Below are 13,972 nucleotides of genomic sequence, written 5' to 3'. Positions count from 1 at the left end.
CGGGGGGAATGAAATGAAACAATACTTTAAGTCAAATTGAAAAGTTGATTCAAAATGAAAATTCTTGTTTTTAGTAAGTTGAAAACCTGGGGGAAAACTTAAAAATTTTCAAATGATTTTTTGAAATGTCCGCTTTTTCCTACCCTCAACTGTCATGTCTCTCATCCCTATTTAGATTGGAAACACTTTACAGCAGGGGCAGTTTCTTATTTGGTATTTGTACAGCTCCCAGCACAACTGGGCACTGATCTCTATTAAGCCCTCTTGTACTGCAGAGCTAGAAATAATTAACAAGAACAATGGCAGCCAAGGTTACACTCCCCAACACGCCTCCATCCAAAACGGTTAACACTTGGAAATCAAAGGCTAAGAGGAAAGACGTTGGCATTTCTTTCCACATCCGTATTGCCTGTAGGGCTGGGAGTTACGTACTTCAACCCTCAAGGCTTCCACTTCTATTTCTAAACAACCAAATGCAACCTGTAGCCAATGTCATCAAACTTGCACCCTTACCAGTGACCTCATATGCGTTTCTCTCAAGAGCTCAGCACCTCTGACTGTCACATGGCCCATGCACTTGGCAAGTTCCTTTTGCCTTAGCACAGTCAGGTGCTTGTTGAGGTTTTGTGGTTGGAGATAGTGACTGGGGGCTTGTCTACACTTGAAAGGCTGCAACAGCACCAGTGTAGCTGTGCCCCTGTAGCACTTCAGTGTAGACCAGGGGTGGGCAAACTACTGCCTGCGGGCCGGATGCGGCCCCTCAGGGCTTTTGATCCAGCCAATGGGATTGCCCCCTGTGGTGCTGTGGGCCCCACGCTGCTCGCAGAAGTGGCTTGCACCACTTCCCTGTGGCCCCTGGGTAGGCGGGCAGAGGGCTCTGTGTGTTGCATTTGCCTTCAGGCGCCGCCACCCATGGCTCCCATTGGCTGGGAATGGGGAACCGCGACCAATGGGAGCTGCGGGGAAGGTACCTGGAGGTGCAGCAGGGGCAGCACACATGGAGCCCTCCTGCCCCCCTCCCCCAGGGGCCGCAGCGCTTCCTGGAGCAGCGCGGGGCCGGGGCCAGGGCAGGCATGCAGGGAGCTTGCCCTGGCCCCAGTGCGCCCCACTGCCACCCTGGAGCTGCTCTAGGTAAGAAGCACCAGGCTGGAGCCCAAACCCTTCCTGCATCCCACCCCGAAACTCCCTGCCCTAAGCCCCTTGCCTGCACCTCGCACCCCTCCTGTGTCACACGCCCAAGGACTCCCTCCCTCAGGGGGTCCCCTGGGGAGGCAGATCAGCATTGTGTGTTCCTAACTCGGTTGCATCATCACAAGGCATTTTGCGGGAGGGTCAATGGTATGAGTGAGTGTGGAATGGAAGATTCCTTTGCAGGGCGCGAGAGGCCAGAGGGGGAAGAAGGAAGAGAGCAGAGAACGAGTTAACTCAACACTGTAGCTAGTTCACTGCGTCCAATGATAAGACTCTGTGCTCATAGTCACCAACTGCGTGGGTGCTCCGGGGCTGGTGCACCCACGGAAAAAAACTGGTGGGTGCTCAGCACCCACCGGCAGCCCCCTGCCCCCCCGCTCCAGCTCACCTCCACTCCGCCTCCACCTCCGCTGCAAGCGCGCCACCGCGTCCTGTGTCTCCCTCCTGCCTCCCTCCCTCCCAACGCCGCGAAACAGTTTGCCCACCCTTGCTGTAGACGAAACCTGTCACCAACGGGAGGGGTTCTCCTGTCGACGTAGTTATGACTAGAAAGTTACAAACTACTCTATAGGCAAATACCCCCTCTGTAGAACTGCTCTTTGGGCAATTAGCATTTGAAGAGCAATAATGTGGCCAAAGGACAGAGCCCAGAGTGTCTTAGATTTCTTGCAAAATGGGCACGTTTTTCATCAGACCAGGAACAATTCAAATTATGCTCCAAGTTCATGTTTTGGATTTTTCCTCTTCAATGAGAATTTTATAAAGTAAAGGTTTAAAACTCCTGTGAAACTGAAAACATCCGACAACTCCGTAACCATAGAGCCAGGACCACACCACCGTAATTACTACCACTAGTCAGCCTACTGGAGCCCACTGAAATGCTCACGTTCTCTCCCAAGGCAAGAGTGAAACCAAACACTCCGGTGGTGCTGGGGCACTTTATAAAACGTGGAGACAGTCTTTCCACACTACCCAGGGTAGCACTGATAGACCAGAGGGGACAATCTGGTGCTTGATGTCATTGGAGCAGGGGTGCAAGGAACTTAGCAAACTTATCGGTATGCAGGGTGGCTGGGGTCCTGGGCGGGGGGGTGGGGTGGGGCGGTTCTGGGCCCCCAGAAGGGGCGGGGTCTTGGGTGGAAGGGGCAGGGCTGGGGCCAGACTCCCCCAACCAGCCCTTCAGCACTGCTCGGCCTGCGCCTCTAGTGGCAATTTAAAGGGCCGGGACTCTGGCCGCTGCCGGGAGTCCTGGGCCCTTTTTAATCCCCAGGCCCCGGGGCAGCTGCTCCTTTTGCACCCACATCAGCGGCCCTGCCGGTACGGTCGGCTGGGTACCGGCTTTCTTACCGGGACGCCTCATCGGCCCGCACCAGCTCACTTTCACCTCCGCATTGGAGCCACAGTGGCTTACGCCTGCAGTGACTCTGGCTTTTGGTTCTCCCACCCTCTCTCCCATGGGCAGCTCTGTCTCACTTGTTCTCCTTGGAAGGACTCTCCTGTCACACTCATGCCGCTTCCAGCAGGGATTTTTCTCTCTGACACCAGTAACAGGGCCGCTCAGAGGATTCAGGGGGCCTGGGGCAAAGCAATTTCCGGGGCCCCTTCCATAAAAAAGAGCTGCAATACTATAGAATGCTGTATTCTCATGGGGGCCCTGCAGGGCCCGGGGCCTGGGGCAAATTGCCTCACTTGCCCCCTCCTGTGGGCAGCCCTGACCAGTAAGTGCTAAGGGGTCAGATCCTTGCCTGCCAGAGGGGCAGAGAGCCAGACAGGTGTCTCCAGGAGAGCCTCTCTGCAGAACACGAGGAAGAAGCTTTATTGCAAGACACAATTCATTGGTGCGTGTGTTACAGGTTAGCAGTAAGTGAGATGCCTGCTTTCGAGATACAATCTGATGCTAACCTCTCTGTGTGCATGTCTGAGAGACGAGATTGTGTTTGAGTCGTTCCCAGGAGCTTGCTGTAGAAGAGACTGGAGGGGTGAAGATGAATGATGGAAAAGGAGCTGTAGAAAGTGCAATCCAGCTGCAAAGAGCCAAACTCAAACTGCGGGAAGGGGATGAGTCTCTCCTTCCAGCTACTCAGGCTCTGACACCTTATGTTTCCTCTATGTTCATGATGGGGAACTGTGCCCCTGGGGGCTCATCCCCTCCTTTCTCCTCACTCTGGAGTAAGCGCTGGATCCACTGAACCCTTCAGCAGGGCTGAGTGTTACAGGGTTTCATTTACACAGATCCATGTGGGCTCTAGGTGGGAGAAGGTGCTGTGCACAGAGCTGGGAGCTCAATCTTTCTTCTTCTGCTTCTGAGCCATCCTAAACTAGGAAGGAGCTACAACAAAACACACAGAAACCACCAGTTAGTGGAGGAGACATGCTTGGTACTAGTATCTTTCTGTTCATAAGCATCATGGAGCATGTTTGTTCTCCGGCATGTGTGAGTTCCTGATCAGGGCGCTAGAACAGGAGGGAAGGGATGTCCACCATGTACACACACAGTCAGAGAGGGAGGGCTGCTGATTGAAACAGGACTGAGCGTAATTAGATGGAATATGTCAGCCCAAGGTGTGAAATTTGGAGGCGCTCACCATGTTTGTCTGGCATCTCCCTGGAGTTCTTCCTATACCGTATGTTCACCCAGATGATGCACAGAAAGATGGGGACTTTCCAGAGGAACAGGAGCAAGAAATGGACGTTGCTGAGCTGGGATCTATGGAGGAGAGAGTAAGTAGAAGCTGTGAAACCCTGTAGATATGCCCTGACTGCTCCCAACTGAGCGTTCCCTGGCTGCTCTGCCTGAGGGTGACAGTGTGAACAAGGAGGAGAGAGGGACACAGGCCGCAGCACCTTCCCTTGCTAGGACATCCCCCAATTCATCACAGTAACTGCCTTTGACCCATAGGGGACAGTCATCCAGACATCTAGACCCTGAAGTGATTGGACCCAGACAGGCCCTGTCCAGTGCTTCCCCGCAACAAGAGTTGCTGGCTTCCTGCCAAGGAATCTAACCCCGCAAGGTCCCTATATTAGTTTGTTCTGTGGGACCCTATCACCAAGGATCTGAGTATTCTTTGCTTCTCTGGGTAAAATGTGGGACCTTCTTTTTTTTTTCTCTAGACCAGTGGTTCTCAGCCAGGGCTTTGCTTACCCCTGGGGATACACAGAGGACTTCCAGAGGGTACATCACCTCATCCAGATATTTGCCTAGTTTTATAATAGGCTACATAGAAAGCACTAGCAAAGTCAGTACAAACTAAAATTTCATACAGACAATGACTCGTTTTTACTGCTCTATATACTATACACTGAACTATAAGTACAATATTTATATTCCAGTTGATTTATGTTATAATTATATGGTAAAAAAGAGAAAGTCAGCAATTTGTCAGGAATAGTGTGCTGGGACCCTTTTGTATTTTTATGTCTGATTTTGTAAGCGAGTAGTTTTTAAGTGAGGTGAAACTTCAGGTAAACAAGACAAATCAGATTCCTAAAAGCAGTAAAATGAGGATAACACTGTTAACCCAACTAAAAAGTGTTTGCCTGTGAGAGGTAGGTGCTGTCCCCTGAAAAAACTGAGTAATTGCAGGCACACATGAGCCAGAAGGGGGCGCTCACAAGAGCTGGGTGCTGACACTGTTACAACCCCACTCCTCATAGTAAGTGAGCATTTCACAGATATTAGTTGATTTACTCTCTCAGAATCCCTGTGAAGTAGGGAAGTAGTATTACTTCTGTTTTATAGATGAGGAACTGACACACACACAGATAAGTGATTTGCCCATAGTTACAGAGGAACTCTGTGGTAGAGGTGGGAATTGAATCTAGATCTTACACTCCCTAGCTCAGCACCTCAAACACAAGCCAGATCTTCTTTTTTATTATGCTTTCTGTTTCCAGGGTCCTTTGTTTCCCATGGTTCACGGCAACATATGAAATTCATGGCTGGCTCCAGATATTTATTAAGAAGGGCAGCAATGTTCAGTTGCTTTTCGACCCTCTCACTCTCATTGGGCTTTCACTAGGAAGCCTGATTAACACTGGTCATGGAGTATAAATGACTGTTGCCAGTGAAACAGAATTTATAATAATCCATTGTTTCTGTATAGTCACAAATTCCCTTTTCAAGAAGAAAGAGGCTTAAATCTGCAAGAAAAATAAATAAAATATCTATGCCCTCAACCCATACTGCAGGGTGAGAGAAAGACGGGGGTTAGAAGGCCCTCCTTGTGTAACATGTTACATGCAAAAAACTACATTAAAAGAATATTAAGGTTGCAAAATCAAGCAATGAAAAGTTCAGATATGCCGGAATTAAGGTGGTGTATGCAATTGGATGAAGTTGTTACTGAGCATGTACAAACATGGATTTTTCAAAGGCTTATGAATGGGCCAAATTTGGCTGGATTTTCACAGCAAAAGGCACGTCTCTGACACACGGGCCACCGAATGCCAGATTTCAACTCCCGGCTCTAAACTGTGGAGGCACTAGAGCTTCTCAAAGAAAAGGTGGAGAGAATTTTTGTTAACATTGCAACGCAGCATATGTATCCAGTGGTGAGCTGCAGCCGGTACGCACCGGTTCGCGGGAACCGGTTGTTAAATTTAGAAGCCCTTTTAGAACCGGTTGTTCCCTGTGGGACAAACTGGTTCTAAAAGAGCATTTAAATTTAACAAGTGCTCCCTGCTGTGGCCCCAGCTCACCTCAGCTCTGCCTCCACCTCCTGCCATGAATGCTCCTCCCTGCTTCTCCTCCTGCCCTGCTTCCCGCGAATCAGCTGTTCGCGCGGGAAGCCTGGGAGGGCTGAGAAGCAAGCAGGCTTCCTGCCCAGGAAGACGACGCTGAGGTAGGGAACTAGGGGGGCCGTGTGCCCCGGCCAGCCCCGGCCCCACGTCGAGCCCCAGCCCCGACCTTCCCCAGCCCCGCGTCTCCGGCCGCCCGGCCCCGACCTTCCCCAGCCCCGCGTCTCCGGCCGCCCGGTCCCGCGTCCCCAGCCCCGAGTTCAAGGCCGCGACCATCCCCGGCCCACCCCAGCCCCGCGTCCCCGGCCGCCCAGCTCTGGCCGCGTCCCACCCCGGCCCCGCGTCCCCGACCCTCCCTGGCCGCCCAGCCCCACGTCCCCGACCCTCCCCGGCCGCCCGGCCCCGCGTCCCCGGCCGCGTCCCACCCCGGCCCCACGTCCCCGACCCTCCCCAGCCGCCCGGCCCACCCCGGCCCCGCGTCCCCGACCCTCCCCGGCCGCCCGGCACGGCGTCCCCGACCCTCCCCGGCCGCCCGGCCCCCGCGTTCCCAGCCCCGCGTTCCAGGCCGCGACCATCCCCGGCCCACCCCGGCCCCGCGTCCCTGGCCGCCCAGCCCCCTGTCCCCGACCCTCTCCGGCCGCCCGGCCCTGCGTCCCTGGCCGCGGCCCACCCCGGCCCCGTGTCCCCGGCCGCCCGGCCCCAGCCCACCCCGGCCCCGCGGCCCCCGGCCGCCCACCCTGGCCCCGCGTCCCCGACCCTCTCCAACCGCCCGGCCCACCCTGGCCCCACGTCCCCGACCCTCCCCAGCCGCCCGGCCCTCCCCGGCCCCACGTCCCCGGCCGCCCGGCTCCGGACGCAACCCTCCCCGGCCCCGTGTCCCCGGCCGCCCGGCCCCGCGTCCCCGGCCGCCCGGTTCCAGTAGTGCGGGTCCGGGCACGGCAGCGGCCGCGACCCCACCTACCCGGATGCCCGGCTCCGGACACGGCCCCCCAGCTCCGGCCCAGCCTGGCCCCGTGGCTCCAGCCGCCCGGCTCCTGCAGGGCCGGGCTCCGGCAGCGCGGGTCCGGGCGTGGTGGCGGCCCCGGCTGCCCGGTTCCAGCTCTGGCTGCGGCCCTCCCTGGCTCCGCCTGGCCAGCCGCCTGGCTCCGGCGGCCGGGCTCCCGCCACATCCTCCGGCTCCGGCCGCGCGACTCCTGCCCGGCCCCGCATCCCCGGGCTCCCGGCTCCAGCCGTGGCCGGACTGTAGCGCCGCCGGTAAGGGGGCGAGGGGGGTGTTGGAGAGAGGGTAGGGGAGTTTGGGGGTGGGGGGGTCAGAGGACAGGGAACAGGGGGATTGAATAGGGGCAAGGGTCCTGGTGGGGCAGTCAGGAAGGAGCAGGGGTTGGATGGGGCGGTGGGAGGCAGTCAGGGGCAAGGTTTCCAGGGGCAGTCAGGGGACAGAGAGAAGGGGTGGTTGGATGGGGCAGAGGTCCTGGGGGGCCATCAGGAATGAGAGGAGGGGTTGGATGGGGCGGCGGGGGGCACTCAGGGTACAGGGAAGGGGGGTGGATGGGGCAGGGGTCCCTGGGGTGGGGGTGGCGGGTGTCAAGGAACACAGGGGGTTGGATGGGGCAGGAGTCCCGGGGGGGGGGCATGATCCCTCCTGGGGTGAGGAGGAAACCGGTTGTTATGATTTTGGCAGCTCATCACTGTATGTATCCCTGGCCTTGTTCTCAGAAATATCTGAACTGTTTGGTTGAAACTTAAAACACAACAAAAAACAAAACCAAAAACCCATTCTGAGGTAGACACCTGCCATGGAAAATGTAAAATTCAAGTTTGGCAAAGTTCTAAGCAACTAAAACAGGGTCTTATAATGGGAAGTGTTGGGGAGGCAACCTTTATAATACCATCCCCCATAATGCATAGATACAGCTCTGAGGCCCATGTTCCTCCCAATGCACTGCTCCTCTCTGTAGATGGTGATAGCCCTGTGTCCAGCCAGTTCAAAATTCAGTTCCGCGGGTTTTAAGTTTCTGTATGAAATCAGGCTGGGATGTAGGTGCCTGACCTGATTTGATTCCAGATCCTGATAGATTTGCGGTTTAACTTGCTGTCAGAGGTGGTGAGAGGGGGAACTACCCTCTCTCCTGATCTGGAGGAAACTCCTGCAGGCAGGTTGTAAAAACGTTTAAAAAACCTAAGACCAACAGAGATGACTCATGTGCCTACGCGCTGGCAGGGGCAGACTCTCAGGGGTGGTGCAGGAAGTGGGAGGAACAAGCTGTGAGGAGGGAAATGAATGAGGAAGGGGGATGGTTACAGCAGTGTGACCACATGGCTTCCCAGCAGGCAGGGCACGTCTTAGTGGTTTAATGGGGGAGGGTTGTAATCAGATGTGACCTGACAGAGCTAAGCACGTGCATCATTTTAAGCAGATGAGCAGCCCCACTGAACTGCAGAGAAGGAAGAGGGGTCACGGTTATAGCCCAGAACAGCTTCACTTGTTCCTGCAGCCCAGGCAGAATGACTGTTCTGTAGGGTTTAGCCCAGGCAGCTCCACATGCCAGGAGACAGCTCATGGTTTAGGCTGGAGGGGGAATGAGAGAAGACAGAGGAGCAGGGTTTAGTGACATGGCCTCACAGATCAGAGATCTCATGTGCAGAGGCAGAGACAAGTTGTGATTTTTCTGGTCTCGGACATGATGTCTGGTGAAATGCAATACTGAGCTGTGAGGGAAGAACAAGGGGGTCTATACACCCTGATGTTGCACTGATTCCAGTGAGCTGGCAGCCCATAGGGAGTGATCCTTGCAGCCCAGGCAGATCTTCTTGTGTGGTGGGAGCTCACTCTAGTGTCCTAAAAGGAGCTGCGTAGCTGTTGCTTAGACTTTGTGGTCTGGGCTGTCATCACGCCTAGGGGTCAGGTGTGAGCTTGAGAGCTCAGGCTCCAGCGTCTGCACAGCTATTTTTAGCACATTATTGCAAGCCCCACGATCACAAATGTGTGTACCCAGGCTGGGCACTGACACCCAGCTGCAGTGTAGACGCACCCATAAGTGACCCTGGCTGGAGCACTGGTACTCACACAGGGGAAGTGGTGTCTTGGTTACTGGAGAAGCTGGATTTCCATTTCACAGCAGTTGTCCAGATGAAAGTAGGTTTTGAGGGAGAAGAGGAAGTTGATGATGACCTTTCTGTTGGGGGTGGGGAAGAATTAGCTGTGGATAAAAACAGACTCAGTAAATCAGATTTCCTGGGACGAAATGCTGTTTTCTCAATGGCACTAAATATTCTTGTTCCTAAAAACAAGGTTTAGGCTTCACGAGATGCAGGGGAGGGATTCTCCTCTCTGCCGAGGCCCCTGCAGGCTGCTCCCATGGGGTAGAAGGGCCCTGAGAGCCCTGCAGTCACCAGAGCAGAATTGCCCCAGCAGAAGAACTGCATCAGGCTGCAACAAGTGGCCCTATGCTGCCTCCCACCACTGAGAACACTGGCATGGGGTGTGCCAGGCTGGAGGGGGAGGCATATCTCTATCACTTGGGGCCATAGAAACTCTCTGCTTTGGGGGATGCAGAGTGGTACATGGGCAGCCAGTGGAAAATTAGAGCAGCTGCTCCTCTACCTAGTGCACGTGACAGCTCAGAACTGGGAAGACGCCAGGGTGACTTAAAGCCAACTGTGCCCCCCTCCCCCAGGGTGCACTGCCCAGAGGCAGAGCAGAGAATTTTAACCACAGATTCTTCCCCTCTGGCCAGCTCATGCTTTGCTGAACTAACTCCAGCAACACAGTTAGTACATCCACCCTCACTGCTCTCTTTGCCCCTCTCTCTCTGGCCGGTACCCACGGCAGCGGCTGCAAGATGAAAGAAGCCAGGGAACAGGGCATCAGCTGGTGAAAGCTGCCGGAATCCACAGCTTTTTAGAAAATGTGTAAATGGTCTCTGCTTTTTGTCGTGCGCCTTTATCTGGTTTAAGTGCAGTGAGGAGTCTCTGCGTCCAGATGCTGAATCAGGGCAGAGCCCTCCTGCCTGGCAGAGACACTGGTTAATGATTTCCCTGCCACAGTAAGTAAACAATGCACCTTGCTACGCTCCTTCCTGGGGCACTGTCTGCACTGGGGGGTGCAGCCTGGCAGGATCAAGGATCACAAGTCAATCCATGTAGATTTCAGGGCCGCAATTGGACTCCACTACTGTGAATTCTTATTGAATGTGAGATTTGTGTATCGGGGGTGGGGGGACTAAAAGGCCGGTGCCAATATTTATATTTCCCATAACCAGTGGGGTAGGGCATAAAGTGGGGGGAAGCTGGTCCCCACAAAACATCATCCCTCTCCTAAGAACATAACAGTGGCCTTAGGGGTCAGAGCAACGGTCCATCTAGCCCAGTATCCTGTCTTCTGACAGTGACTAATGCCTGTGGCTTCAGAGGGAATGAACAGAACAGGTAATTATCAAGTGATTCATGCCCTGTTGTCCATTCCCAGCTTCTGGCAAATAGAGGTTACGGACATCCAGAGCATGGGGTTGCATCCCTGCCCATGCTGGCTAATAGCCATTGATGGACCTGTCCTCCGTTAACTTATCTAGTTCTTTTTTTAACCCTGTTACAGTGTTGACCTTCACAACATCCCCTGGCGAGGAGTTCCACAAGTTGACACTGTGAGTCTTTTATTGACTTGGAACTTCCTCATTCCTGTCAGCAACAGTGATACCCAGCCCCCACCGCTGCCAGCTCCTGTCCTCTCCTGGTTCAGGAGGAGTTCCACAGGGCACTAACAGCCGCATCCTCAGGAACCAAAGCCCTGTCCCCAATCAAGGCTCTCCCTTAAACCTGAGCGAGTGGCTGGGAGCTCAGTGGGATGGACACACACAATCTATGATGAGACCTGCCCAGGGTGAAAGCAGAGCCCCTCCCCCCTGCTGCAAACCCCCCATTCCCACCCGGGACACGACCCAGTGCAGGAGGAAACTGCCCTGCAGCGTTATTCACAGGTGCTGCCGGCCGGCCTGGGCGAGGGGCGCTCACCGTGTTCCCTGGGGCGAGCGCGGGGCGGGGCGCTGGGAAACTGGCCGGGATCTAAACCGGACTCTCCAGGGCAGCGCCTTGATTGACCCCCCCGGTGCCCCCCCCACGTGCCCAGCGGCACCGGCCTGCCTGGCTGCGGGCCCCGCCCCCCGCGGTACCTGTAAGAGCCGCGCCGGGATTTACCTGGGGAGACGGTGAGTTCCACAGTGGCCCTGAGATCAGAAGGTCCAGTCCTGTCTACCCCGCAGAGGTACGTGCCGGCGTCTGCCGGTGTCAGGTTCTCCACGGTCACGGTGAACGCGCGCTGGGTGTGATCGTCTCGGATGGAGACTCTGCCCCGCGTCACCTCCGCCTCCGACCCGTCGGTCTCAACTATGACACCGTTGGAACAGAACCAACCTCCTGCCCGGCACCAGAACTTCTGATAATGCTCATAGCCCGCCCAGTACCGGCACCGCACCGCCACCGACCCGCCCGCGGGGCCGCGCACTGCCCCGGGGCCCGTCACCGCCCAGCAGCCTGCGAGGGACAGAGACAGTGAGACCCGGGGCGCCGCTTCCGTCTGAACAGACACAAAGCACCCCGGGGAACGTTGTGGCGCCAGCTGAGCCCCTGACACGTGACCCGAGGGGAAGGGCCTGGCACTGCTGGGAGATGGGGGGACCCGCCTCATGGCCGGCCGGGCAGTAACCCCCCAGAACAATCCCTCCCCCCCACGGGTTTCCGCTCCCCCCCCCCCAGAGTCCGCGATGTGACACTGGGTCAGCGGGATCCCCGGTCCCCTTCCTTCGGGCTGGGTCCGTCATCACTAACCCCCGGGGAGAGACACCCCCCAGGGGAGTTTCCCCTCCCCCAGTGCCTGAGCCGGGCAGGGAGAAGTATCCGCTCGGCAGGAAGCGCAGCGGGTCGCTGGTGCTCAGAATAACCCACAGCAGAAAACGTGTTTGCAGGGTCATAGGGGCTGCTGCAAGTCTGGACCCCCCGTAACCCCCTGACGGAGCATCACGGGGAAATGTGGGGTCAATGTAACCTCACACAAACCCTTCATGGCCTCAGAGAGAGACTCCGGGACAGTCCCCTTGTCCGCTTCTGGGCTTGGACGTAAAGCACCAACCTGCAGTAGCTTTACCAACAGGGGATCTCTGTGAAAAACCTCCTACTGAATGAGCAGCTACACGAACCGCGAGGAGCCGCTCAAATCACACCTGCCCCGAGCGAGAGGCAGGTACTTTCGCAAAGGCACAAAATCCCAGTCTCCGGGAACGGTGCTCGGGGGTCCTGCAGGCTGAGGGACGGTTCCTGGAATCCCTCCTCAGCAGCTGCCCGCCGATAACACATGTGGGTGTGCGACGGACCCGAGGAGGAACAACGCTGCCTGTTTCTGCTGGTGCATACGCCGCTCATTGCTGCCTTACCTGGGAAAAGCATCCAACCCAGAATGGGGAAAATCCTCATTGTTCTGCCTCTCCCCACTGCCTGGTGGGATGTCGATTCCAGGTGAGTCTCTCTCCAGGAAAATCCTTCTTTTGTGTTCCTGGGAAGCACCGGGTCCTGGTTTCTCCTGTAGGTGTTTGCAATGAAACAGCCTCTCTAACTAGTTCTTTCACTGCAAGGCTTCCTCTTATATCACTTCCCTCTTAAAAGACTAAGGGGGAAGTGTCTGACTCAGGGCATGGTGGTTTGATTGCAGTGGTTGGGATGTTCTGTTTTTGTTTGTTGATACTTGTACCAGGACCTATTACAGGGTCTGGTGGAAAATGGAAGCTGCAGTAGCCAGGAGTTCCTGAAATATGTGTGGATTTCCACCATGGAACCCTTCATATTAAACACACAAACTGTATCTGCAAAGAGAACAGGAGTACTTATGGCCCCTTAGAGACTAACAAATTTATTTGAGCATAAGCTTTTGTGGGCTATATATGTGGACGGAGTTGGCAACGGGCTTTGTTGCAAGGATAGGGTCCTGGGTTAGTGTTTTTGTTGTGTGGTGTGTGATCGCTGGTGAGTATTTGCTTCAGGTTTGGGGCTTGTCTGTAAGCAAGGACTGGCCTGTCTCCCAAGGTCTGTGAGAGTGAGGGATCGTCCTTCAGGATAGCTTGTAGATCCTTGATGATGCGCTGGAGAGGTTTTAGTTGGGGGCTGAAGGTGATGGCTTGTGGCGTTCTGTTACTTTCTTTGTTGGGCCTGTCCTGGAGTAGGTGACTTCTGGGTATTCTTCTGGCTCTGTCGATCTGTTTCTTCACTTCAGCAGGTGGGTATTGTAGTTGCAAGAACACTCGATAGAGATCTTGTAGGTGTTTGTCTCTGTCTGAGGAGTTGGAGCAAATGCAATTGTATCATAGAGCTTGGCTGTAGACAATGGATCAAGTGGTGTGGTCTGGATGAAAGCTGGAGGCATGTAGGTAAGTATAGCTGTCAGTAGGTTTCTGGTATAGGGTGGTGGTTATGTGGCCATCATGTATTAGTACTGTAGTGTCCACGAAGTGGATCTCTTGTGTGGACTGGTCCAGGCTGAGGTTGATGGTGGGGTGGAAATTGTTGAAATCATGATGGAATTCCTCAAGGGCTTCTTTTCCATGGGTCCAGCCTTCTCTTATTTGGCAGATTCTGGGCAGTGTGTAAACCAACTTCCTGCTGCCCAGTGACCCAGCCCAGCCTTGCAGAAAATGAACCCATCCAGTGGCACCACGTGCCTCTTAACGTTTTAACTTTGTTCTTAGATCTGGTTGAAAGGTTTACTGTGGAAAGCTTTCCTGCTGCTGAACAATGTATTATTGAAACTCAAAACTTCCAGTGAAATGTGTTTGTTTTCCCGCTGGCAAATTTGGGGTGATTTTTTTAAAATTTTGAAACAACATTTAAAGATGAAATTAAAATTTTAGTTTTGTTTTGGTGTGGATTGCTCCTTTTTTTCTTTTTCTTTTTTGTGGGCGGGGGGAATGAAATGAAACAATACTTTAAGTCAAATTGAAAAGTTGATTCAAAATGAAAATTCTTGTTTTTAGTAAGTTGAAAACCTGTGGCAAAACTT

General features: G+C 54.7%; 1 protein-coding gene across 1 annotated transcript; it reads right to left on the bottom strand.

The window, feature by feature from the left end:
• Window positions 1-2,982: 2,982 nt before the first annotated feature.
• On the bottom strand, window positions 2,983-12,466 carry LOC123345358 (CMRF35-like molecule 5). The gene is made up of 5 exons (XM_044982149.1): window positions 12,357-12,466; window positions 11,125-11,460; window positions 8,999-9,131; window positions 3,777-3,898; window positions 2,983-3,520 (listed from the first exon to the last, which is right to left on the bottom strand). Exons 1-5 carry the CDS (start codon window positions 12,394-12,396, stop codon window positions 3,510-3,512), a joined length of 642 nt encoding a protein of 213 aa, XP_044838084.1. The 5' UTR covers window positions 12,397-12,466; the 3' UTR covers window positions 2,983-3,509.
• Window positions 12,467-13,972: the final 1,506 nt, after the last annotated feature.

The sequence above is a fragment of the Mauremys mutica genome, chromosome 12, assembly GCF_020497125.1.
Source record: "Mauremys mutica isolate MM-2020 ecotype Southern chromosome 12, ASM2049712v1, whole genome shotgun sequence".
Taxonomy (NCBI): domain Eukaryota; kingdom Metazoa; phylum Chordata; order Testudines; family Geoemydidae; genus Mauremys; species Mauremys mutica.
Note: the sequence above shows the minus strand (reverse complement) of the source record. Positions and strands in the feature narration are given on the sequence as shown.

Excerpts from the sequence above, each read along its gene's own strand:
- LOC123345358 (XM_044982149.1), bottom strand. The coding sequence starts at position 12,396 with ATGAGGATTTTCCCCATTCTGGGTTGGATGCTTTTCCCAG. Across the intron at positions 9,132-11,124 it reads GGAACTCACCGTCTCCCCAG|CTAATTCTTCCCCACCCCCA; the intron begins GTAAATCCCGGC and ends TTTTATCCACAG. Across the intron at positions 3,899-8,998 it reads CAAGACACCACTTCCCCTGT|ATCCCAGCTCAGCAACGTCC; the intron begins GTGAGTACCAGT and ends TCTCCTCCATAG.